This window comes from Sciurus vulgaris (assembly GCF_902686455.1).
Source record: "Sciurus vulgaris genome assembly, chromosome: 4".
Classification (NCBI taxonomy): domain Eukaryota; kingdom Metazoa; phylum Chordata; class Mammalia; order Rodentia; family Sciuridae; genus Sciurus; species Sciurus vulgaris.
Window position 1 is genome coordinate 19,805,323 of NC_136464.1, and position 22,302 is coordinate 19,827,624.

General features: G+C 44.1%; 1 protein-coding gene and 1 long non-coding RNA gene across 2 annotated transcripts in view; both read right to left on the reverse strand.

Annotated features, from left to right (window-relative positions):
- The window catches only part of MXI1 (MAX interactor 1, dimerization protein), a 72,055-nt gene extending 65,536 nt beyond the window's left edge, over positions 1-6,519 (reverse strand). Inside the window, exon 1 of the mRNA XM_079138684.1 lies at positions 6,072-6,519. Within this exon, the coding sequence (XP_078994810.1) occupies positions 6,072-6,333 (262 nt within the window). The 5' untranslated portion in view covers positions 6,334-6,519. The remainder of the gene's footprint in view (positions 1-6,071) is intronic.
- LOC306660446 overlaps positions 1-22,302 on the reverse strand; it is a 356,489-nt gene that overhangs the window by 87,791 nt on the left and 246,396 nt on the right. The gene's annotated exons all lie outside the window — the stretch shown is intronic.

The following is a 22,302-nucleotide window of genomic DNA, read 5'->3' on the forward strand; positions in this document are numbered from 1 at the left end:
TGCAAGTTCAGCTCTGCCACTTACTAACCATGTGACCTTTGGGAAAGTTACCAGCATCCCTGGCAACCTCCTGGGTTACCTGCTCTGTACAATGGGGATAATAAAACTGTACGCGTCTCAGGCTTGCTGTGAAAACTGGAGAAGACAAGTGTTTAATTGTACACTTGGTATACAGTCAGTACTCAATCAATGTCAGCCGTACTAATATGATGCAATGCAGGTAGTTGTTGCTGCTGCATAATGGAATCTCCTTCATTTTCCTCAGCTTCACCCCTAGATTTTTTTTATCTTTTATTTAATTAATTCATTTATTTATATGTGGTGATGGGGATCAAACCCAGGGCCTCACACATGCCAGGTAAGTGCTCTACCACAGAGCCACAACTCCAGCCCTCACCTCTAGATATTTGCCAGGACATCCCCAAATGAAAATTCCCATTTCTGGGTGTGCCAGTGGGACAGCATGTGGTGAGAGACAAAAGATTCATGAGCAGCTGCTGCTTTCCCTTGGTAGCTGATGGAATCTCCTTTCCCCCCCAAAGCGGGATGACTGAATTCAGCTTGTCTAACTTCCAAAGGCCTTGTCCCCATTCCCTAGACCCCCTTCCACATCTCTGGGAGCTCTGGGACTCTGAAAGTCACAGGGATAGGCTCAAAAGTCTACCTTTGCCATTGACCAGTGGGCGGAGATCAACTTAAATCTGGGGGAAAAGAAAGTTGAATACAAGGAACATAAGTTAAGATACAGAGGAAATAGAGGGCCAGTTTAACAATGTTCTTCACCCAACTTTCCTAAAAACCCTACTCCTCCACCCACACCGTAAAGCAACCCATAGAGTTGGCAGAAAAAAGCCAATCGCATATAGGAGATGCTCAATAGACAATTGTGGAATGAGTGAATTCATCATAAGATGCCCCCCCCCCAGAAGTGTGACCCAGTGGAGTGTGACTTGCAATCAAAGCCCTCCACGTTGGCGTAAGTCGTGCCAGCGCCCTGCTTTCTAAGCCAGTGAACTTTCATTCTCAGGGTCCCAACTAAGGGCAGAATACAGTTCCAGCTCTCCACACCTGACCCATCATCTCCTCACAGGCCCTGTTCTTATCAACCCAGGGCAGCCAGAGATCAGAATTTCCAATCCTCCTCCAAGTTTTCAGAAAGTCTATCATGTTCCCTGCCCTTCTAACCTGATCACCATGCCATAGCCAGGAAATGACAGATCCAACCAATCAAGAAATCTATATCAAGTGTCCACTCGTATGCCCAGTGATGTGCTACAGGTAACAGGTGATGTATACTGAAATACTGTAGTTGATTTTTTCCCTTAAGATGCTATTAATCTCCCTGTGAGGATAAAGCCAATGCACAGGAAGCAAGTAGAGAATTACATGGTACTGACTGACTGCCAAAGCTCAAGAGAAGTTACTATTTATTCAGAACCTATTATATTTCAGGTACTCTAAATGTTTAAAAGCGGTGCTTCATTCAGTTGTTCAGCAGTGATGAGGTGCTATCATTTCACCCATTTTACAAAATGGAACCTCAGAGAGGCTAAGTAACTTGTGTCCAAGGTCACACAGCCACTAAGCAACAGAGTAGAAATCTAGGCTCCTGCTCCATGTGACTGCAAAGCCTTCATTCTCTCACCTCTCTTCTGATTCAAGAAACAGAGCCAAGTGGGCTGACATAGCAGGGAGGCTTCACGGAGAAGGTGGGAACTGACCTGTTTCTGAGGGAGTAAAGGATGCAGAAAACCCAGGGGATAAGAGAAGGAGGGTATTCTCAACAGAAGGAAGAGTCTGAGTCAGGCACAGAGGCATGACTGTTAAGTCTGCTTGCTGGTGGACCTGCTGGACAAGAGCAGAGGTTTCATGGTTGGGCAGAGGAGATTAAGTCAGGAAGGCAAGGTGGGGCCAAGTGACACCACACAACATCAACCTCCAACAGCAGCTTCCTCCACCAGGAGGAAGAGGCTGCTGTGAGGCCTGTCTGAGCCCTTAGGAAAACACTCTACCCCTATACCCCTTTAATCTACTCCAGAGAGCCACCCCACCCTCGGCTTTCTGCTCCCATCTAATCATCCTTCCCTATCTTAAGTGTCGCCTCCAAAGTCACTGTCCCCAGACACTGGGAAGCTAGTTTCTCTTCTCCAGACCATATCTGCCCTCATAGCTGTGAACCAGTTTTATGCACACAACATCCCTCTGTGAACCGCTTCTTCCCTTTCCGTTCTAATCTTTTCCAAAGCAGGAACTGAATCTTTTCCTAATTATTAGTCCTTAATTGTCACCCTTCCACTGGATTCTACAAGCATGTAAGTGATGATGCCACAGGTATATTTATTTACATTTACGTTCTGAATTTGTGACAACAGGGTCACAGTCTTCATGATTAATATTTCTGGAGACCTTCGAGACTTGTAGGTATCCCTGTTTGGCATTTGGGGAGGTGTACCTGCACATTCCCTTACCTGGCTCACCGAGGATGGTCAACACTGAGTAACTCAATTTGAACCCTTTCCCAAGAAAACTCACCCTATCTACTGGAAATAGTTCAGCGCTGTGACCACAGTTTGGTGAACACTCCTAGTACGGAAACCTCAACGAGGCAATGAAAAGCAGTTCTAGCTACAATGGAAAATAAGGCAAGTTCCTGCCAAGTGAATACTTTGCAAACAGTAAAAACGGAACTTGTGAACTCGTGACCGGGGACGATCGGTGCATCTCGGGAAGGTCTCACAGAACACGAAATGGAAGGGCCAACATTAGTCTCTGGGGAGAAAAGCGTCCCTTTAAGAAGCGACTGGACCAGCTGGCGGCACTACAGCTCCCAGAGATTTCCTGGCCTGCATCCTCGCCCCGCCCCCTCGTTTTCGGCCTCAGCAACGCGTGACGTCATAAGAGACTGACGCTGCGGATTGGCTGAACCACGCAGCTAGGTCAAGTCCAGTCGGAGGAAAGAAGTTTGTCTCCATGTGGAAACCATGTGTCTCGAGCTGGGAGGGGGAGGAGGAGGAGGCGGAGAAACTGAGATCAAGTGATTACAGGGGAACTCGCTGAAATGAAGGCGGGGAGGTTGTGCACCTGAGCCGGCCAGCAATGCCCTTTGCAGTAGTGACCTAAAAAGAAGATGCACAACAAACAAAACCTGGGCACCCCCACGCCATCATACTAATTAAAAAGCTAGGGTCCTTGCTTCCTTCCAAAAACTAGGGACCTGGGAAATGCTGGAATCCTATCGGAACGCCTAGATCCCTCTCCCTCCCCCAACAACTGAATGATGTAAGCGTTTCGGAGAGCAGAGCTCTGGAGCAAAACAAGCCCCGCGCGCGCGGAGCGACCCGCAGTGCCCGAGCCCGGCGCACGCACGACCCGCCCCCCGACTCGCGTTATTGCTGTGCACACGCGGACCGCCGTGACGCGCGGGCATTGTGTGCAGCCAGCAGAAAACAACGGCGAGCGCCGCCAGCGCGAAGAAGCGCCCCCAATAAAACCAGACAGATGTAGGGCCCGCCGTTTTCCGTACCGGGAGACCGAGACCTGGCAGGGGAGGAGGAGAGTGGGAAAGATAAGTGGCTCCCGTGGGCCGCTCCAGTTTGCGGCGGGGATAATGGAGGGTCCGGCGGGTGGTCGCCTGGAGTTTGGTGGAGATCACCCCCCGCCTCCGTGAGCTGTTGGGGAGCGGGCGAGGGCCTGGATCCGGGCCCCCGCAGCGGAGCCCGGCACGGTGCAGCGCCCCACGCTGTCGGGGAAATCTGGGGGCCGTTGGCATCACGTCATTTACAGCCAAACAGCGGTGGCGAAAAGAGCCGAGAGAGCTAAAAATACTCCCTTGGGGAGCCTGCCGAAGGAGGGGGGCTGCGGGGCCGAGGGGTGATTACGTACACGAAGTTGACTTTGACTGGGGCGCTAAGGCTCCCGAGCCCCTCTGGGGGGCTGGCAGGTTTGCAGCGCGGATGGTTCGGGAGAGGGGCCGGAGCAAGCCCCTCGGCTTCACCGGCCTCGGGAGCCCCGCTTGACCCTCGCGGGCCCTCCCCACACGGGGCAGCCCGGCCCGGCGCGCCGGGCTTTCTGCTTACGTGACTGGTGGCCACGCCGGAGCCCCGGCACCGGGTAAACAAGGAGGTGGCGGCGGCCAGGGCGGCGGGGGGGTGGGGTGGGGCGGAGGGAGGTCTCCGATTGTCTGCGGGTGCGAAGGGGGGGACGCAGGACGCTAAGGAAGCTCTGGCCGCCTCCTCAATACGCCTTGCTGGGGTGGCGGGGGGGCAAGCCAGGTTCGCTATACACTGCCAAGGTGCCCTCTTTGGATGCACCCCCAGTCAGGGCCGGCGCCACGGGACAGACTCCAGAGACCTGGGACCCGGGAGGGGACGGCTAAAGAAATCGTGCCCCTCCCCCTGCAACAAAAGCAAACACACCAAACAAAACCACGTCTTTACCCAGCTCCCCACCAGCTCTGGCTTTTCAGAAACTATCCTTCAGATGAATGCACCCCCCGCCTCCACCAACACATACACACACCCTTAATAATCTCTCAGCGACTCAGCTACACAGCCTGCGATGCACCTCTCACAACCCAAGCACTCCGAGAAAACAGGCGAGAAGAGAAAGAAAAGAACGCACCACCGACCTCCCAACACAAATCCTTGTTTTGGTCTTGCAACGTCTGCACAATTGCACTGCCATCACACCGTTACTATAACGCGAAGCCCCGGGGTGTCGGTCAGCGAAGGTGTTTTTGTTTTGAGGGTTGTTGTTGTGTTGGGCTGGGGGTGGGGGGGGGGTGCAAGATCTGACACGTTGCAATCGGATCTCTCTCTCCTGCTCGTTCTCTCTTGTTCTCTCTCTTATGTCTCATTGATCATCCTACTTGTTCGGACACATTAAACATCCCAGTTTCCTCCTGTTTGTCGGTCTATCTGCCTCGGCCCCTTTCCTTCTCGCAGCTATTATTCTGAGGACGGTGTTGCAGACGCCGCACACGCGTGCCCCCGTAAGGGCGCTGAGTCGACTGCCCGGGGAGGGCTGGGAACCCGGCTGGCAGTGACAAAAATGAAACAAACAAATACAAAAAGGAAGCCAGGCCTGGGTGGAGTTCTCAGCACCCCCCGCCCCAACACACCGCATCACTCACCACCTGAATCTGGGGGTCGGGGGACAGCAGAAATCGACCCAGGAAGGCGTTTGCCTTGCTCGCTCTGCGCGCTCACTCGGGAGCTGTCTCCCGAAAAATAAAGAAATCGCACACAACAGCCCACACCTTCTTCCCCAACTATTGTTTCTGCGAGATACCAAAGTTTCCTTCTAGCCACGTCTCCCTAGCCAAGTTTCCCCGGCGCAGGACAGCGGGTCCGCGGCGAGCTGCTGGCGCTGTCTGGCCCCGCCGGCCTGTTTCTTTGGGGGCTGGGGACAGTGGCACCCCAGGGGAAGGGAGGCGGGCGGGGGGGCGCTGTGTCCGTGGACCGGATGGCCTGAGCTCAGTCCTGCTGCGAGTGGGGAGGAAAAAACGAAGTAGACAGAAGGGAGAGACAGAGCCCGAGCCCACGCCGTGGGTAGCTGCCCGGTGGTGGCGGCGGCGGCGGTTGTTATTGTTTTAGCGTGTGTGTTTTCTTTCTGGAACCCCTGAGCTTGCTTCGGTTTCCAACTTTCGGCTTCTAATCCCCACCCAACCCAGGAACGAGCAACAGAAAAACAACACTTGTCTGCCCAAGAAGGCTCCGAGGAGGTGGGGGGGAGGTGGAGAAAGGCGACCTCGAAGAGATGAGCTCGCGGCTCAGTTGTCAGCAAACAACAACACTCCCCCGCTCCGCCACGGGGCCGTCCTCCCAGCCTGCGGGAGACGGACAGACCAACGCACGGACAGGCCCCCCTCTCCCCTGACTAGTCTTTGTTACATCTTTAGCAGCTTTGTGCGTGCGTGCGTGTCCTTTCTCCGGTGTCACCGGCTTTACTGCCCAGGGTTGATGTGTGTGTTGGGGAGGAGGGGCGCGGGCCGAGCCGGCGACAGGGGTCGCCCAAGTGGGCGAGAAAGAAAGAGCTGGGAGCGGAGGAGGAGCCGGGGCCCCCAAACTTACTTTTGTTTTCTTTCTCGATCTGCTCCAGGTAGCTGGCGGCCTCGAGCAGAATCTGCACGTTCTGCAGAAAAGTGTTGATGTGCTTCTCCATCGAGTTCTCGCTGGTGTTGAAAATGTCCGAGAAGGGGCACCTGGGCTTGGCCCCCGCCGGCTCCTCGGGCTGGGCCGGGGGCTGGGGCGCGGCCGCGGCCAGGGGCGCGGCGGGGGCCAGCCCCGCGCCCTCGCCGCGCGCCTCCTTGCGCGGCCGCCCGCGTTTGCCCATGGAGGACCGGGGGTCCGCCGAGCTCCTCCTCTGACGGGGCTTCGCGGCCCGGCCGAGCTCCGGGCCCCCAGGGAGACCCGGCCTGCTGAAGCGGAGGAGGCGCGGGGACGAGGAGCCGGCCTGACTTCCAGAGCCTGGCTGCGTGCAGTTGTGTGTGTGAGTGTGTGTGAGTGTGTCTCTGTCTCGCGCTGTGGGTCTGTGTGTATGGGAGATTGAATGAATCTACAGGACAGACGGAGGCGCTCTGGTGCCTGGGTCCTAGCGCGAGACTGTCGCCATCCGACCGGTCAAAATAAAAGGTGGAGACTAGCGAGGCAGGGACCGCCCCCTGCCTGAACCCGCACCCTTCCCCTCCTCTCCCCAAATCCTAGCGCTAGGAGAGCTCCGTATTTGGACGAGAATGCAAAAAATACCCGATGTCTCTGGGGTACACCTGCACAAAACATGTTTTTCTTCCTCCAAAAAATAATCTCTCGAAAGAGTCAGCAAAATGCCTGGCCCACAGTAGGTTCCTCCCCACCCCACCCCCCAAAATGGTAGCTGCTCTGAATTTTTAAATATACTTTTAAATTTTTTATTTTTATTTATTTATTTATTTATTTATTTATTTATTTATTTATTTATTTATTTATTTATTTGTTGTTGCTGCACTGGGTATCCAGGGACACTCTGCCAAAGAGCTACATTTTATTTTTCATTTTGAGACAGGGTCATGCTAAATTGTAGAAGCTGGCTGGGACGTGCTATCCTCCTGCCTCAGTCTCCCTTGTGGCTGGGATTACGTGTTCGCCACCAAACCCCGGCTTTTTTTTTTTTTCCCGATTCAAATGAGAAGAACTGAACCATGTAAACTAAAGTTCCTTTACACACACACACACACACACACACACACACACACACACACACACACACATACGGAGGCACCTGTGTTGTGTCTTCACACAGCCAAATGAAATCCCCAGGACTTCCAAGTCCAGGTTAACAGATTTACTCACTCCTTTGCAACCCTTCAAATGCAAAGTTATTTTGCAGGAAAGGGGAGGAGATGTAAGCATCTCTCCCAGTCCTCTCCTAGTCTTGGTCCAGCTGTGCAAAGCTCACACCAGAGCACCTCCACACCTGGCTCCCTTTTATTTAACAGAAGGGCACAAAAGCAGAAGTGGCAGCCCAGAAACCACCCCTTCCCCCTAGTTGAGCTCCATCTTTTGGATCTGAAGACCCCTACCTATCCCAGTTGACATGGTTTCAATGCTGCTGCTGTCAGAAACCCCGGTTGCTTTCCAGGCCTGAGCATGTAGTGAGAGACGTGGGTAGTAGAGGTTTGCTCTAGTGTGCTGTTGAGAAGAATCCCAAACCTGCTGCACGGGGACTGTCTGAACTTGAGCAAATCCCTTTACCCCTCTTGGTCTAAGTTTTCACATCCTTGAAACCTCTGAGAATATGTTTGTGTGGATTAAACCATATGTGCCCATAACAAGATCTTTTTCAGTCAGAGCCTGGATCCCTGACTCTGGCGTAACTGGAATGTGGTGAACAAGACTCTTCTGCCTTTCTTTGGAAAGTATCCCTATGAAAAGTCCATCGGTATACTGTCAATTTGCAGGATCATCTGGAATTTTCTTTCAGGAGAGCCACACATACAGCACACATACAGAGAATGCTGCCACCTGGAGGTGTGCCAGTCCCCGCCCCCTTTCAGGGGCAGCTTCATACACATCTGCCACAAAGCCTCTTACTGGAAATGGAAACTTTTTGAAAAAAAGGACAGTAAGTACATTTCTTTGTAAAATATAAAACTTAGAGACTGTGTATACACACACCCTCAGAGAGCCTGCAAAAAAAGCCTTGAGCGCTTTAAAAAAAAAAGAAAGAAAAAGAATAGCCTGCTGCTGCTGATATGACAGGAACAGGCAGAAACTTTAAAGCCAATGCATTCACATTTTGAACCATAATATCATTATACATTTATTCTTTGCTCATTGTTCATCTCATAACAAATTTTGCATAGTTGATCTCTGCATCTTTTGGCTTGGGTGAAGGAGAAGCATCTAAGTGCTGTGAGATAAAAGTTCACCTTCCATTATCAGCATAATTACTGACTTTTTGTTGTTTTTTTCTGTCAGAACCACAACTTGAGCTATCTGTGTGTAAACACCCACAAATGTCTAAGGACTTTAGGAAGACCTTGTGCATGAACAATTTCAAACAAGCTTTATCCAATGCCATTTTGCAAAAATCGATGCATCTGTGTGAAACAACTCTGATCTCCTCACCCCAAATGAAAGGTGATAGTAAGACAATGAACCAGCTAGCCCAGAGAAAACCTTGATTTCTCTTTAATTCCCTAGTGGTGGTTTGGGTCACGTATATAGTACTGCAACCCACATGTATGTGCACACCCACCGAGACAGGCACACTCCACACATGAGTGCTAGGAGAGGGGAAGGCTGTTTTGTAATTATTTATTTATCCTTGTTCCATCTCTTGTAGGTCTGTGAGCTTCAGAAAGCCCAGTGGGAATCTTCGGGCTGGGCCGCAGATCTGACCAAAGCCAAAATAAACAATGGCTTGAAGAAAATCTACAAAAAAGTGCTGATTTGCACTATTCCCACAGTCAGCCATGGCCCCCACCACCATTCCCATGGAAAACACCACTGCTGGTGCCAAATCAAGTTGTCCCCCCATCATAGGGGCATTGTTTTTTGTTATTATGTGAGTTCTTAGCATCAGACAATGGCACCACAAGAGACACAGTGGAGTTTGGAGAAATGCCTTTTTGTTTCACAAAGTCTTTGCTATTGTGCCCCCAGAGTCTTGCATATAGTTTGCTTGCGTATATTCATTTTAGTAACATGTACATGGAAGGATGAATGTGCCAAGTTAAAACCTGAAGCCCCTTCTTTATTTTTTTCAGAGCCCATCAAGTGTTAAATCATATTAGCATCGCATAGCTCCCTCCTCCTTCCATCCCCCAATTAACAGATTTCTCTAATAAACTTTGGCCCCGATAGAAAGAGTGGTGTTTCAAGGGTTATATCACAAGACAGGCATCCAGGATGCTGGGTTACAAGCTCAGCTCCATTCCCGATTAGCTTTGCTTCCCAGGAGGAACCATTCAAACCTTTTGTAACCCCCTTTCTCTGGGGCTTTGATTCCAAAAGTAAACAGGCCTCTTTGGAAACTTGCTGAGAATATCTGCACAAAACAGGTAGGGGATAAGAAGGCAGCTACCCCCTAAGAAGGTGTGTGAACTCCAAAAGAAAAGCAGAAATGCCCATGAAAGCCAACTACAGTGTTGCTCCTGATGGGCCCAGATTACCTGGGGTGCCTGCTCAGCCGTGATCTTCTTTTTCCCAACCTTCTATTATTTGCTTGTTTGTTTGGTTTGTTTGTTTGTTTGGTAACATTTTTCCAATGGCCTTGTTTGCATATTAAAGCAAGATTATTCTCTCTTATTTATCCCTCTTCCCCTCTAAGACATTCTATATTCTTACATCAAAGGAGTTGTTTTGCCTGTAATTATGTCTTTTATGTACACAGAGGCTGGTTAATTACTGAGAAGGGGATGGAAGAGTTGCCTGGAGACCTCCCCACCTTGTCCTCGGATGGGATGCTCTTCCTGCTGCCAAGGACCACTTGGGCTATCCTGGGTCTTGAGCCTTGCTCTTCCTCCCTCTTCCATTCTTCCCTCAGCAGTCTTTTCTGCCTAAGCTCATCACTCCAACCTTTAACTTCTCCTTGGGGCTTGCCAGAATGTCCCAACCTGGTTCTTCCCACTCTTTGCTTGGTGGTCTTCGTACTTAGACTTGGCAAACACCATCAAGAGATCTTCTGTCCCCTTCATGGTTACTTGAGTTCTAATCCCCAGAACTTTCCTGGGCTTTCTTTGCCTGGGCACCTTTTCCCTTTGGAAAGGAATTGATGAGGAACTTGCTCACAGTTCCTTCTCTTTGAAGACCTTACTCTTGCTTCCATCTGTTAGGAAGTTTCCAAGGGATGCCCAAGAAGAGGGTAGGGACAATAAGACAAGCAGAATGACAGGAACAGGGAGAATTCTGAGATTGCTTCTCCCTTTGCCTTAAAAGTGCTGACTGGCCTTCTTCAACCACTCCCCATGTCCCCATCCCACCCCCATGCTCACCAGTGGGTATAGACGTGGGCAGAGGATAGCTAAGCTGGAGCTCACTGAGTGTCATGGACTACTGGGGCATTATCTCTGCTCTCCTGGATTCTGCCCTCCTTTCTCCTGGACTTCTGAGCCTGGCAGGCCCTTCCTGGCCCAGCTGAGTCTGTGCTTCTCCTATCCAATGTCCAGAACTTACAGGGCTCTTTGGACTACAAACTCATCCAAGGGCAGGGAGCACTCCTTGCTCCTCCCTCACATCCCTGCCCCCACCAACCCTGCATCTCCAGCCCCTGGTGTCTAGCACAGGACATGGGTAGCACAAAACAGGGATCTGGGTCATGAGGGGCAAAGGACTGAATGCCTTTTCCTGCCTTCATGGCTTCTTTGCTCCACTGCAGCAAGAAGAGGCATTTGACAGTCTGCAAAACTATTCCTGCATTACTCACATTAAAGTTTAAATACTTAAATGCTGTCTCTCTGTAGAAGCCAGAAACCCATTGAGCCAGGTGGTTTGAGGTTCCCCTACCAAAAACTGTAGAGGCTCACTGTCCTTTCCCCAAACTTACTGTTATTAACAGATCTGGTGACAAGATGGGATTCCTCTGTCATAAGATGCCTCTAATGAAGAATTTTCAAAAATCACCAGGTGATGAAAGCAGAAGCCTGAAACCAAATAGGGAATCTTATGGAGCTTTTTTAAAATTTCCACATCTCCACCATTCTAGGGTATCTCAGTCCTTCAGGCTCCCAGTTTCCTTTTAACATCCCCATATTCTTAAAATGAATCCAGTAAGGAATTCTAAATTTTTGTAGATTGAGGTATCAGCGACTCACACTAGCTCAAAAGCAATTCTTTTCCCAAAGGCATTTGAAATTAAAGATGGCGGATGCCTTAAGCTAAAGGAATCAAGTTCTAAAGGTGAAGATTAGTCACCAGGAGAGAGAAGGGAAAGGTAGTTCACAAGTGGCAAAGGTTCTTCCTCTTGAACCTCAGTTGTTTGAACCTATGTAAGTTAGTCTCACAGAAGCTCAGTGTTCCCACCTACAAAGTGTGAAGGGTAATGTTTTAGCCTTGCTGTAGGGATACTTATAAAGGAACTTGGGACACTGGAAAACTGTCTTGCACCTGAGTCCTGAAGATTTTCAGGGAAAGCAAAAGCAACAAAAAAGATGGGATTAAGAGTTAAAAGACCAGTTGGGGGCTGTTCTTTCACTAGTGAAAATTTTGGACAATAGTGCCATCTGAGACTTCTGTGTCTTTGTCTATGAAGGGAAGGTTCCATTAGCTCAGAGACTGCCCCATCCCCCCATTCCAAAGAAACTTCTTTAATTCATCTTCCCTATGTTCATTAATCACAGACTGGTATGTCACTGCCCATCAGGGCTTTGGATCAGTGTGGAAGAGTGGTATGACTACACGATGCTGGTAAATGTCTACACAAAAGCAAAGAAACACATTTTAGGTCACTCAATCCATCTTATCTCTGGGAAACAGCTGCTTCTCATTGATTCTTTTTCAAGAAACAAAAAAGTTGGAGGAACCCCATTCCGGTCTTCAAGTATATCTGGGAGCTTAAGACCCAAAATAATGAACCACTGGACTGAATAATCTGGAAGATGGCTCCCACATTGAGTAATATACAAAATCTGCTGCTTTTTGCCCCCAACCTTCTGCCTGGAGACCTGCCCACAGCAGACCCTCTCCTCCTCTTTGAAGCCTGTCTGCTCTTTTCTTTTTCTTTTTCTTATTTTTTTTTTAAAGCCCGTCTCTTCTGCCTGAGGCCTTCAAGTGATTCTTCTCCCTTTCCTGACCCAAAACATAGTTTTCACAGGTGACAAAGGTGATGAGTTCTGAAGCGAGTGTATCTTCCTGGAGTGACAGATTCATGAGCACATACTTAACGTACACATTAACTTGCTCCACCACCAGCAGACACTCAGAGTCTTCCATACGCCAGACTCATTCCAGGTAGAAGGACATAGCAACGAGCAAACCACTGAACCTCCCATCCTTGTGGAACTTCTTTCCAATCCAGGTGTACACATATAGATATACACAAAGGCACACACATGCACACAAAGAGAAGTCTGTTGACTCAAGCATCTTTTAGGCAATGAAATGTAAACTCCAAGTTAGGGTTAGAACAGAAGGGCTGCTTCATCCTCTTACACATCACAGGAATAGTCATAGAAAGAATAAAAGGGAAGAATTTTCCTTTATGTTTCCCTATCTGTCTTCTTGCTTATATTGGAGATTAATTTTTCTTCACATACAACTGATCCTTTGCATGTTTCAACTCTACAAATGTGTTGGGAATTTTTTTTTAAATTTATTTTTCTTTTTCCTTTTTTTTTTTTTTTTTGCATTGCTGGGGATTGAATCCAGGGCCTCATGCATGCTAGGCAAGTGCCCTGCTAAGCCACACTCCCAACCCTTAGAATAGTTTTTTTTTTTTTTTTAATTTATAAGTCATTCTAATTCACAGAGGTCCGAAGATCTTACAGATATGTGTGCCTTGCCAAAGAGTCAGGTCAAAACAACTGTCTGAAATTATAACCTACCTGGAAAAGTCAGAAACATAATCAGAGGCTGTTTCCATATAACTACACCCTAAAAACACCCATCCCAGACAGGCAGGCACATGAGAATAACACGTCGGCATACAGTTGCAAGAATCCTCTCTAGACTTTTGATACTTAATTGCATCATTGTTAAAGTAGAATTGAGTAGAATATCCCAAACACAGAAGCTAGAATTCACCATTTCCTGGTTTAGTTTTCGAAGTGTTGGAAAACTGAGCTCTATCAAATCTTACTGGGTTAATGTTAAGAAAAACATCTTCTCATCATGTAAATTTTAATCTTACATCCTTTGTACATGAGCACATTGGTATGCATTAAAAATATACATATTGTATCACATCATTTTAAAGATACTATAATTGGAGCTGGAGGTGTAGCTCAACAGTAGAATGCTTGCCTAGCATGGGCCAGACCCTGGGTTCAATCTTCAGTGGTGAGTAAAAAACAAAACAAAACATTGTCATTGTAAGAAATAATATTCTTAGAATGCTTAGACTATTCCAGGTCCTATTCTGCATACATAATTTCATTCCATCCTTACAGCCATCCCATGAAATTATTACCACTCCCATTTTATAGATGAAAAAATGGAAACAGAGGAAAGATAAGTTCCAAGATACGTCAAATAAGATTATGCCTGTGAAGTGCTTAGCAGTCCTGCAATAGATGAGTTATTCAGTAAGTACGGTTACTATTATTTCATTGCCTTTCCCAGAAGCTCCTTGTATTCCTGTCTCCTGCAAGGCTTGGCAGCTAATGGAGAGAGAAGGGGTCATTAGTCCACATGGGTGGGGCTGCAGTACTGTGTACACCTTGGAGTTCCCCAAGAAGTTCCTCTGCTGAGCAGAACATAGGCTTGAACCCCCTTTTCCTACCTTTGGGGTTTGAGGGGAAAACCAAACCATTGGCCATGCCTGTTATAACAGGATTGCTCATAGCATAAGGAAAGGACTGAGACAGACGAAAGGGACCTAACTCCCTGAATCTCAGTTGTGAGTTTGCTAGTAACTGCTCATGGCCACAGTCAGGTCATTGCAGCTCTCAGGGTTCAGTTTCCTCATCTATAAAATGGGTATAAGCCAGATAATCACTTTTATCCATAATTCTGGGATCAGTTCACTTATAGAAGTTCTGGTTGTAACTCCACAGTCACACTCCCTGGAAAATTTCAAGATCCTTTTTCCAACCTATTCCCAGGGTTTGAAGTAGAACATCAGGCTCTCACACAAGATGGAGCTTTGCGAGTTGTGGTTGTCCTGCCTTCTCTTCAGGTACATATGTACATCTGTTTTGCTAAAAAGAACATCATACCATCTTTAAGTTATGTTTTCCCTTCAAAAACTTCCATGCTCTTTCTACCTTTTGCCTTTATGCTTTATGATGACCTCAAACTCACCAACACTGACCATAGTCAAAGTCCCTGGGTGCAAATGGAACTGAGATAGGAAAGGGCTATTTTGAGGGTGTCATTCAAAAGCAGAAGCCCCTCCCTCCTTAGTGGAGCACCCTGATGCACCTGTTCTTTTTCTGGTAGGTAATCCTTTCCTAATCCTTTTTCAAATTTCACCTGCCATTGAGAGTCCACTGCTGTTGTCATTTTTGAAGGACAAACCTGTTTTTCAAGTGATAATTGCATTGGCCATCTGTCTCCATTAGCTATCCCCCACCCTCCTCCCAACCCTCTTTCTCCAAATCCCCAAATGACTGAAGTAAAAGTGTAATAAAAGACCACGTTTTGTCTGATTGCAACAGACAGCATTTTGTCCATGTTCGTTCCATATCAGGGTGGAGCAAAGTAGGAACCCACAGAAAAGTCTTCACTGGGTTTCAGAAGTTCTACTTCCACAGGGCTTAGAGCTGAAGAAATAACTGCCTCTTGATTCTGGTGAAGAAAATTATTTTATTATCATGTATCTCAAGGAGAGGTTATGTTGCTTTTTTAACAAGTAGACATAACTCGCTAACATTCACAGTGATGGGTTTTCTGAGCACACCTGTCTCCATTCAGATTTAAGTCTAGCCAGAGTGGTCATGAACTGCTTTTGAAGCTATTCAGGAAATCGCTGGGAAACAGTTAAAAGACTCTAGCTCAAAGGAAACCCCTCTTTTATTGATGATATCCAAAGATTTGTTTCTGATTAGGTATTGGTAACTTCCCCTGCTGAAAGAAACACAATAGGAATTTAGGTTGTATCTCCAAAAAACCAAATCCAAAAGATGAGGTTGGAATTGTAGATAATTAACTTGGGGGACACCCTCAGCCACCCATCAGAGTTCTGCATGGTGAAAGAAGACCCAATAGCTGATCATGGTGTTTTCAGGGTAGCCATTATAAGTATAACACCTTTTGTCCTCTGAGCTCTCAAGATGAATACCCTTTGATGGGGTTAACTTTTACTGTGATAACAGATTTATCCAAAAGGATCCCTGAATTATTCAGGCCTGACTATCTCTCTAGAAAGATGGGCCCAAAATATCTCATGGACACAGTCGCTTAGCAAAAGAATTTGAGCACCTAAAAATGTTGGTGAGTTACAGTAAAAATTGGGATGATACTGAAATTCCAGTGCATTTTGATTCAGTCAAGAGATACAAGTAAAAACAGAGAGGAATGAATGTCAACTTCTAGGATGTTGTAGACAAAATTTTTTTTTTTTTTTTTTTTTTTTTTTTTTTTTTTTGGTACTGGGCATTGAACCCAGAGGTGCTTTACCACTGAGCCATATCCCCAAACCTTTTCATGTATTTTTTATTTTGAGTCAAGGTCACACTACGTTGCTTAGGGCCTCTCTTAGTTGCTGAAGCTAGCCTCAAACTCACAATAGTCCTGCCTCAGCTTCCTGAGTCACTGGGATTGCAGGCATGTGCCAGTGGCCCTGGATAGAGATACTTCTGTTTATTCCCCCTAAGTGCAATTAAAAACCTTGAACATTACATATAAAACAAACATAAGATGCAGAAAAGAGGAGAGAAAAAGGTAGACTGACTGGGGACCTCATGACCCAGGAACAACACAGTGGTGACTTCTCTGGATTTTATGTTTGCTCTGTACATTCCAGACATGAGCTAAAGAACCCTAACAACCCTGAACATACCAAGAACTGTGTGTGCACACTTACACACACACACACACACACACACACACACACACACACACACACTTTTCACACACAAAGCCCAACAAAAACCTGTTCTCTCTAGCCAAAGGACTAGAAAAGAGACAGTCTAGCAGGACCAAAAGACTTGAAGATAATAACCACTTTACTCCAGCCAAACACCACAGAAAAACTGTGATCCCATCCACCTCTCACCAGAAAGGGCCAAGTGAGGAGCCTACCCCTGCAGGCTCCAACAAGCCTCCCCAACACCTTTACCAAAGGATGTCAAGGAGGCAGAACAGCGAGTCAGAAACCTCAATTCTACCTTGTTTTTATGTAATGTTCAAGGTTTTTAGTTGCACTTAGGAGGAATAAATAGAAGGGAGTCAGAAACTTCAATTCCCCTGCTGCCAATGGAGACCACAGGAAAACTCCCTTCTCTTCACAGTTTAACAAGGTGCCTCTCCCAGGTGAAGGTGGAGGTCAATAGGGAAACCCTCATTTCTGTCTCTACCTTATAGCAACAAGGTAGCCACCTCACTTTCTCTGCCATAGTGGTGTCAGAGAAAGCCATATGAAACAGAAGGTTTAAGTAGGATGCAGAGCCTTATAACAATAAGAAAATGTCCGGGTTTCAAAATGTAAAATCATTCATCATTCCAAGAACCAAGAACTGAAACCAAAGGAACAATGACCACCAGCTGATATGGTGTGTGTTGAAAGGAGATTGGCAAATGTTGGACAAAGAATCCAAATCTCAGGTAGGAAGAATAAGTTCAAGAGATCTATTTAGAACATGCTAATTATAGTTAACGATATTGTGTCGTGTATTTGAAAATCGCCAAGAGGGTAGGGTTTAAATGTTCTCACCACTGAAGAGATGAGAAATATGTGAGGTGGCAAATGTGCTATTTCACTGGCTTTAGTCATTCCATAGTGTATACATATTTCAACATATCATGCAACACACCAGAAACATATATGCACTTTTTACTGATCAATTAAAAACACTTAATTAAAAAATAGATGTCAACAACTGTATCAAGAGATGGACAATGTCTTATTGAACCTTTGCAAACTATTGGAAACACATGAAAACAAATAAGAAGAAGGTTTCCACAATGAAATAAAAGATATAAAGAAGGACCAAATGGAAATTTTGGAACTGAAAAGCGTAATAACCAAAGTAAAAAGCTCAATGGAGGGGTTTAACAGCGGAATGGCAGGGACAGAAGAACGAATCAATGAGCCAGGAGGTAAAACAATAGAAATAATCCAAGCTGAACAACTCGGAGAAAATAAACTGAAAGGAAAAAAATGCAGAACCTCACAGACACAGTGGGGCTATAGCACATGACCTGACCTTCCTGTTCCTGGAGTTCCCCGAGAGAAGAGTGAGGGCGAGGCTGAGAAAGTGCTGGAGGAAATGATGGTTGTGAACTCCTCAAATCGTCAAGAGATAGACCTACAGATCCAAGAAGCCGAGTGAACCCCAAACAGGGTTAATCCAGAGGAATATATCTTAAGACATACCATAATTAAACTTCCAAAAACTAAAAGCAAAGCAAAAGTCTTGAAAGCAGCAGAGAAAAATGGTACTTTACCTACATGGGAAAACAATTTGAATGACAGCATCTTTCTCATCAAAAAACACAGAAGTCAGAGGAGGTGGCCCGGTCTTCTTCGAGTACTGGAGAGAAAGTGAGAGAGACGGATAGATAGATAGATAGATAGATAGATAGATAGATAGATAGATAGATAGATAGATAGATACAGATATATATAGATAGAGCTCCACCATTTTCTAGAGTCGAGAATTGTGACCTAGGTGCCCTTCAACAGATGAATGGATAAAGAAAATGTGCTATATATGTACAATGGACTATTACTCAGCCTTAAATAAGAATGAATTTGTGACATTTGCTGGTAAATGGATGGAGCTGGAGAATATCATGCTAAGCAAAATAAGCCAATCCTAAAAAACCAAAGCCACAATGTTTTCCCTAGTATTCAGATACTAATTAACAGTGCGGGGGGCGGGGGAGCTAGGGATGAATAGAGGTACTTTGGATTTGGCAGAAGGGAGGGAAGGAAGAGGAGGGGGCATGGGAGTAGAAAGGATAGTAGAATGAATCAGACATTATGACCCTATGTGCTTATATGACTACACGGCTGGTGTGATTCTACATCATGTACAACCAAAAGAATGAGAAGTTATACTCCATTTATGTATGATGTGTCAAAATGCATTCTACTGTTATGTGTAACTAATTATAACAACAATGAAAAACAATTGTGAAAGAAAAGCCCATTATCAATCTGAGAAAATAACATTTAAAAAAAAAATATATATATATATATATATTTTTTTTTTTTCTAGTTGTGGATGAACCTTTATTTACTTACATGTGGTGCTGAGAATCAAACCCAGTGCCTCACACATGCTAGACAAGGACTCTACCACTGAGCCACAACCCCAGCCCTGGGAAAATAACATTTTAAAGTAACCTTGAAACATCAGGAAGAAAGAAACAACAGATATGAGGCAAAAATATGGGTAATACACTAGTCTTTCTTTCTCCTCTAGGATTTTCTAAATTATGTTTAATATTGAAAGCAAATATTATAAGACTGTGTGACGTAGCCCTAAACATATGAAGAGAAAATAGGCAAGATAATTACAAATGAAGGAGGATAAAGAGAAGTCAAGGGAAGTAGGGTATTATGCTACATATAAACTGATAACATATCAGTAGACTGAAATAAGTTACATTTATAGAATACTACAGTAACTCCTTATAAAGCTACACAAAGCTTTAAAAGTCATATGAAGAGATATCCCCTAAAATACTATTGAAAACAGAATTCTAAAAAAATGTAACCTGCAAGTAACTAGTAGAGAGGCAAGAAAAAAAAAAAAAAAAAAAAGGACAAACAAGAAAACAGAACAGAATACAAAAAATAAAATGCCAGATTAAAACAATATAACAACCCTATTGTCATGTATAACTAAAAAGAACGAATAAAAAAAAACTTAACATATTGCCAGGCACAGTGGCTCACACCTGTAATCCCAGCAGCTCAGGAGGCTGAGGCAGGAGGATCACAAGTTCAAAGCCAGACTCAGCAACAGTGAGGTGCTAAGCAACTCAGTGAGACCCTGTCTCTAAATAAAATATAAAATAGGGCTGGGGATGAGGCTCAGTGGTTGAGTTCCCCTGGGTTACTTAATGTATCAATAATTACATTAAATATAAATGGTCTAATTTACCAAATAAAAGACAGAGATTGACAGAATGGATTTAAAAACATGAAAATACTAGCTCATTTTGAACATTTATATAACATAGACAGGTTGACAATAAAAAGATGAAGAAAGATACATCATGTGAACATTAATCAAGGGAATATAGATATTGCTATACGGATATCAGAATAGACTTCAGAGCAAAAACAAACAAAAACCCCACCTGATACAGAGAGGAATATAATACAATGATAAAGGGATCAATACATAAAGAAGATGTAACAGTCCTAAGTGTGTATGCCCCAAACAACATGGCTGTGAAATTAGAAGCCAAAACTGGAAAAATAAATTAATAAATACATAATTATAGCTGAAGACTTCAATAGCCCTATCTTGAGGGAGGAGGAGCGGGAAAGGGGAAAGACTGGGGAGGAAAATTGATCACATAATGCTATGCACATGTACAAATATGTCACAATGAATCCCACTATTATGTATAATTATAATGCACCAATAAAGACATTTTAAAAAGTTAAACAGAAAAAAATTCTATCTCATAACTGACAATATCTCAACAATTAATCAGCAAGGATTAAAAAGAATTGAACAACACCATCAAACAACATGATCTAATTGGCATTTATCCAACATTCTACCCAATTACAGTAGAATTAGATCATATCCCAAGTGGCAAAACAAACTTCAACAGAATTGTAAAATAATTAAAATCCTAGAGTATGCTCCTCAACTCTCATAGAATCAAATTAGAAGTCAATAACAGAAAGGTAACAGAAAAATCTTCAAACATTTACAAACTAAAGAACATGCTTCTACATAGTCTATGGGTCAAAGTGGAAGCCACAGGAAAATGAAAAATACATTGAACTGAACCAAAATTAAAATACAGGGGCTGGGGTTGTGGCTCAGTGGTAGAGTACTGGCATTGCACATGTGAGGCACTGGGTTCCATCCTCAGTGCCACATAAAAAGTAAAATAAAATAAAGGTATTGTGTCCATCTACAACTAAAAATACTTTTAAAAAATTAAAATACGGTATGTCAAAATTTGAGGGGAAAAGATAAAGAATCACCGAAGGAAATTTATAGTTCCAGATGAATACATTAGAAAAGTTACAAATCAATAAGCTAAGCTTATACTTCAACAACAGAAAAAGAAGAGCAAAAGAAACCTGAAGCAAGCAAAAGGAAGTAAGAAGGAACAGAAATCAACAAAACTTTAAACAGAAAAAGACAGAGAAAAAAATCAATGAAAGAGAGGGCTGTTTCTTTGAAAAGATCAATAGAATTGACAAATCCCTAGCAAGTCTGATAAAGGAAAGAAAGGAAGAGACAAAAATGATCAATAAGAGGGAATATTACTATAGACTCTGAAGGCACCAAAAAGATAAGGGAACATTGTGAAATCTACATAAAAATGAACCAATTCCTTAAAAAACACAAAGTAACACAAGTAATATTCATAGATAATATGAATATTCCTTTAACTGTTAAGAAAATTGAGTCTATAATTAAAACCTTCCTGAGAAAGAAAGATGGTTTCACAGGAGAATTCTGCCAAACATGTAAAGAAGATTAACCATCTCTTCCAGAAAACAGAAAAGGAAGGAAAACTTCTCAATTCATTTTATGTAGTTGATATTACCCTAACATCCAAATGAGAAAAAGACAGCACAAAAAGAAAGCTACAAACCAGTATCTCTCATGAATATAGATGCAAAACTCCTTAACAAAATGTTAACAAATAAAATTCAGTGTTATATCAAAAGAGTTAAATGTCATAACCAAACGGGATTTAGTCCAGAGATATAGGATTGATTCAATACTTAGAAATCAGTGAGTTTAATTTAGCCACAATATTAATAGTTTAAAGGGGAAAAAAAAAATCACATGATACTATGAATTTGCTCAGAAAAGCATTTGACAGAATTCAATACTCATTCATGACAAAAATCGCTCAGAAAAATAGGAATAAAGGGGAACTTCCTCAACTCGATAAAGAACATCTACAAAAAACCCACAGCTAACATCATACTTAATGGTGAAAGATGAGACAATTTCCTCCTACATTTGAAATAAGGCAAGAATGTCTGCTTTCACCATTTTTATTCAACATAGTGCTGAAAGTTCTAGCTAGTGCAATAAGGCAAGAAGAAGAAATAATAAGGTTGCAATTGGAAAAGAAGAAATAAAATTAGCCCTATTTGCAGATATCATTATTGTCTATGTAGAAACTCCCAAGAAACACACCAAAAAGTCCTAAAATAAGTGAGTTCAGCAGGGTTGCAGAATGTGAGATAAACTCATAACAAGCAATTTTATTTCTCTATACTATATGAATATGTGCGCACTAAAATAAAAGTAAAATACCCACAATCATTCAAAACCAAACAAATAAATAAAATAATAATTAGGTATACATACAATAAAAATGTACAGGACTAGTGTGTTGAATACTACAGCATGCTGATAAAAGAAATCAAAGGGAATTTAAACAAATGAGAGACATACTGTGTTCATGGATTAGAAGACTCAACATAGTAAAGATGTCAATTTTCCCCAAATTGATATTTTAATTTAATTAATTTTCTAGAAAAATTCTAGCAGATTTTTGTAGATATAAACAAAACAACTATTCAAAAATTTATATGGAAAGTCAAATAAATTAGAATAGCTAAAACAATTATGATAAAAGAAAAATAATATGGGGGCTGGGGTTGTGGCTCAGTGGTAGAGTGCTCACCTATCGTGTGAGGCACTGGGTTTGATTCTCAGCACCGCATATAAATAAATGAATAATATAAAGGTCATCAACATCTAAAAAATATTTTAAAAAATAATGTGATAGGCAATGTTTATAGCAGCTCAATTCATAATAGCTAGATTGTGGAACCAAC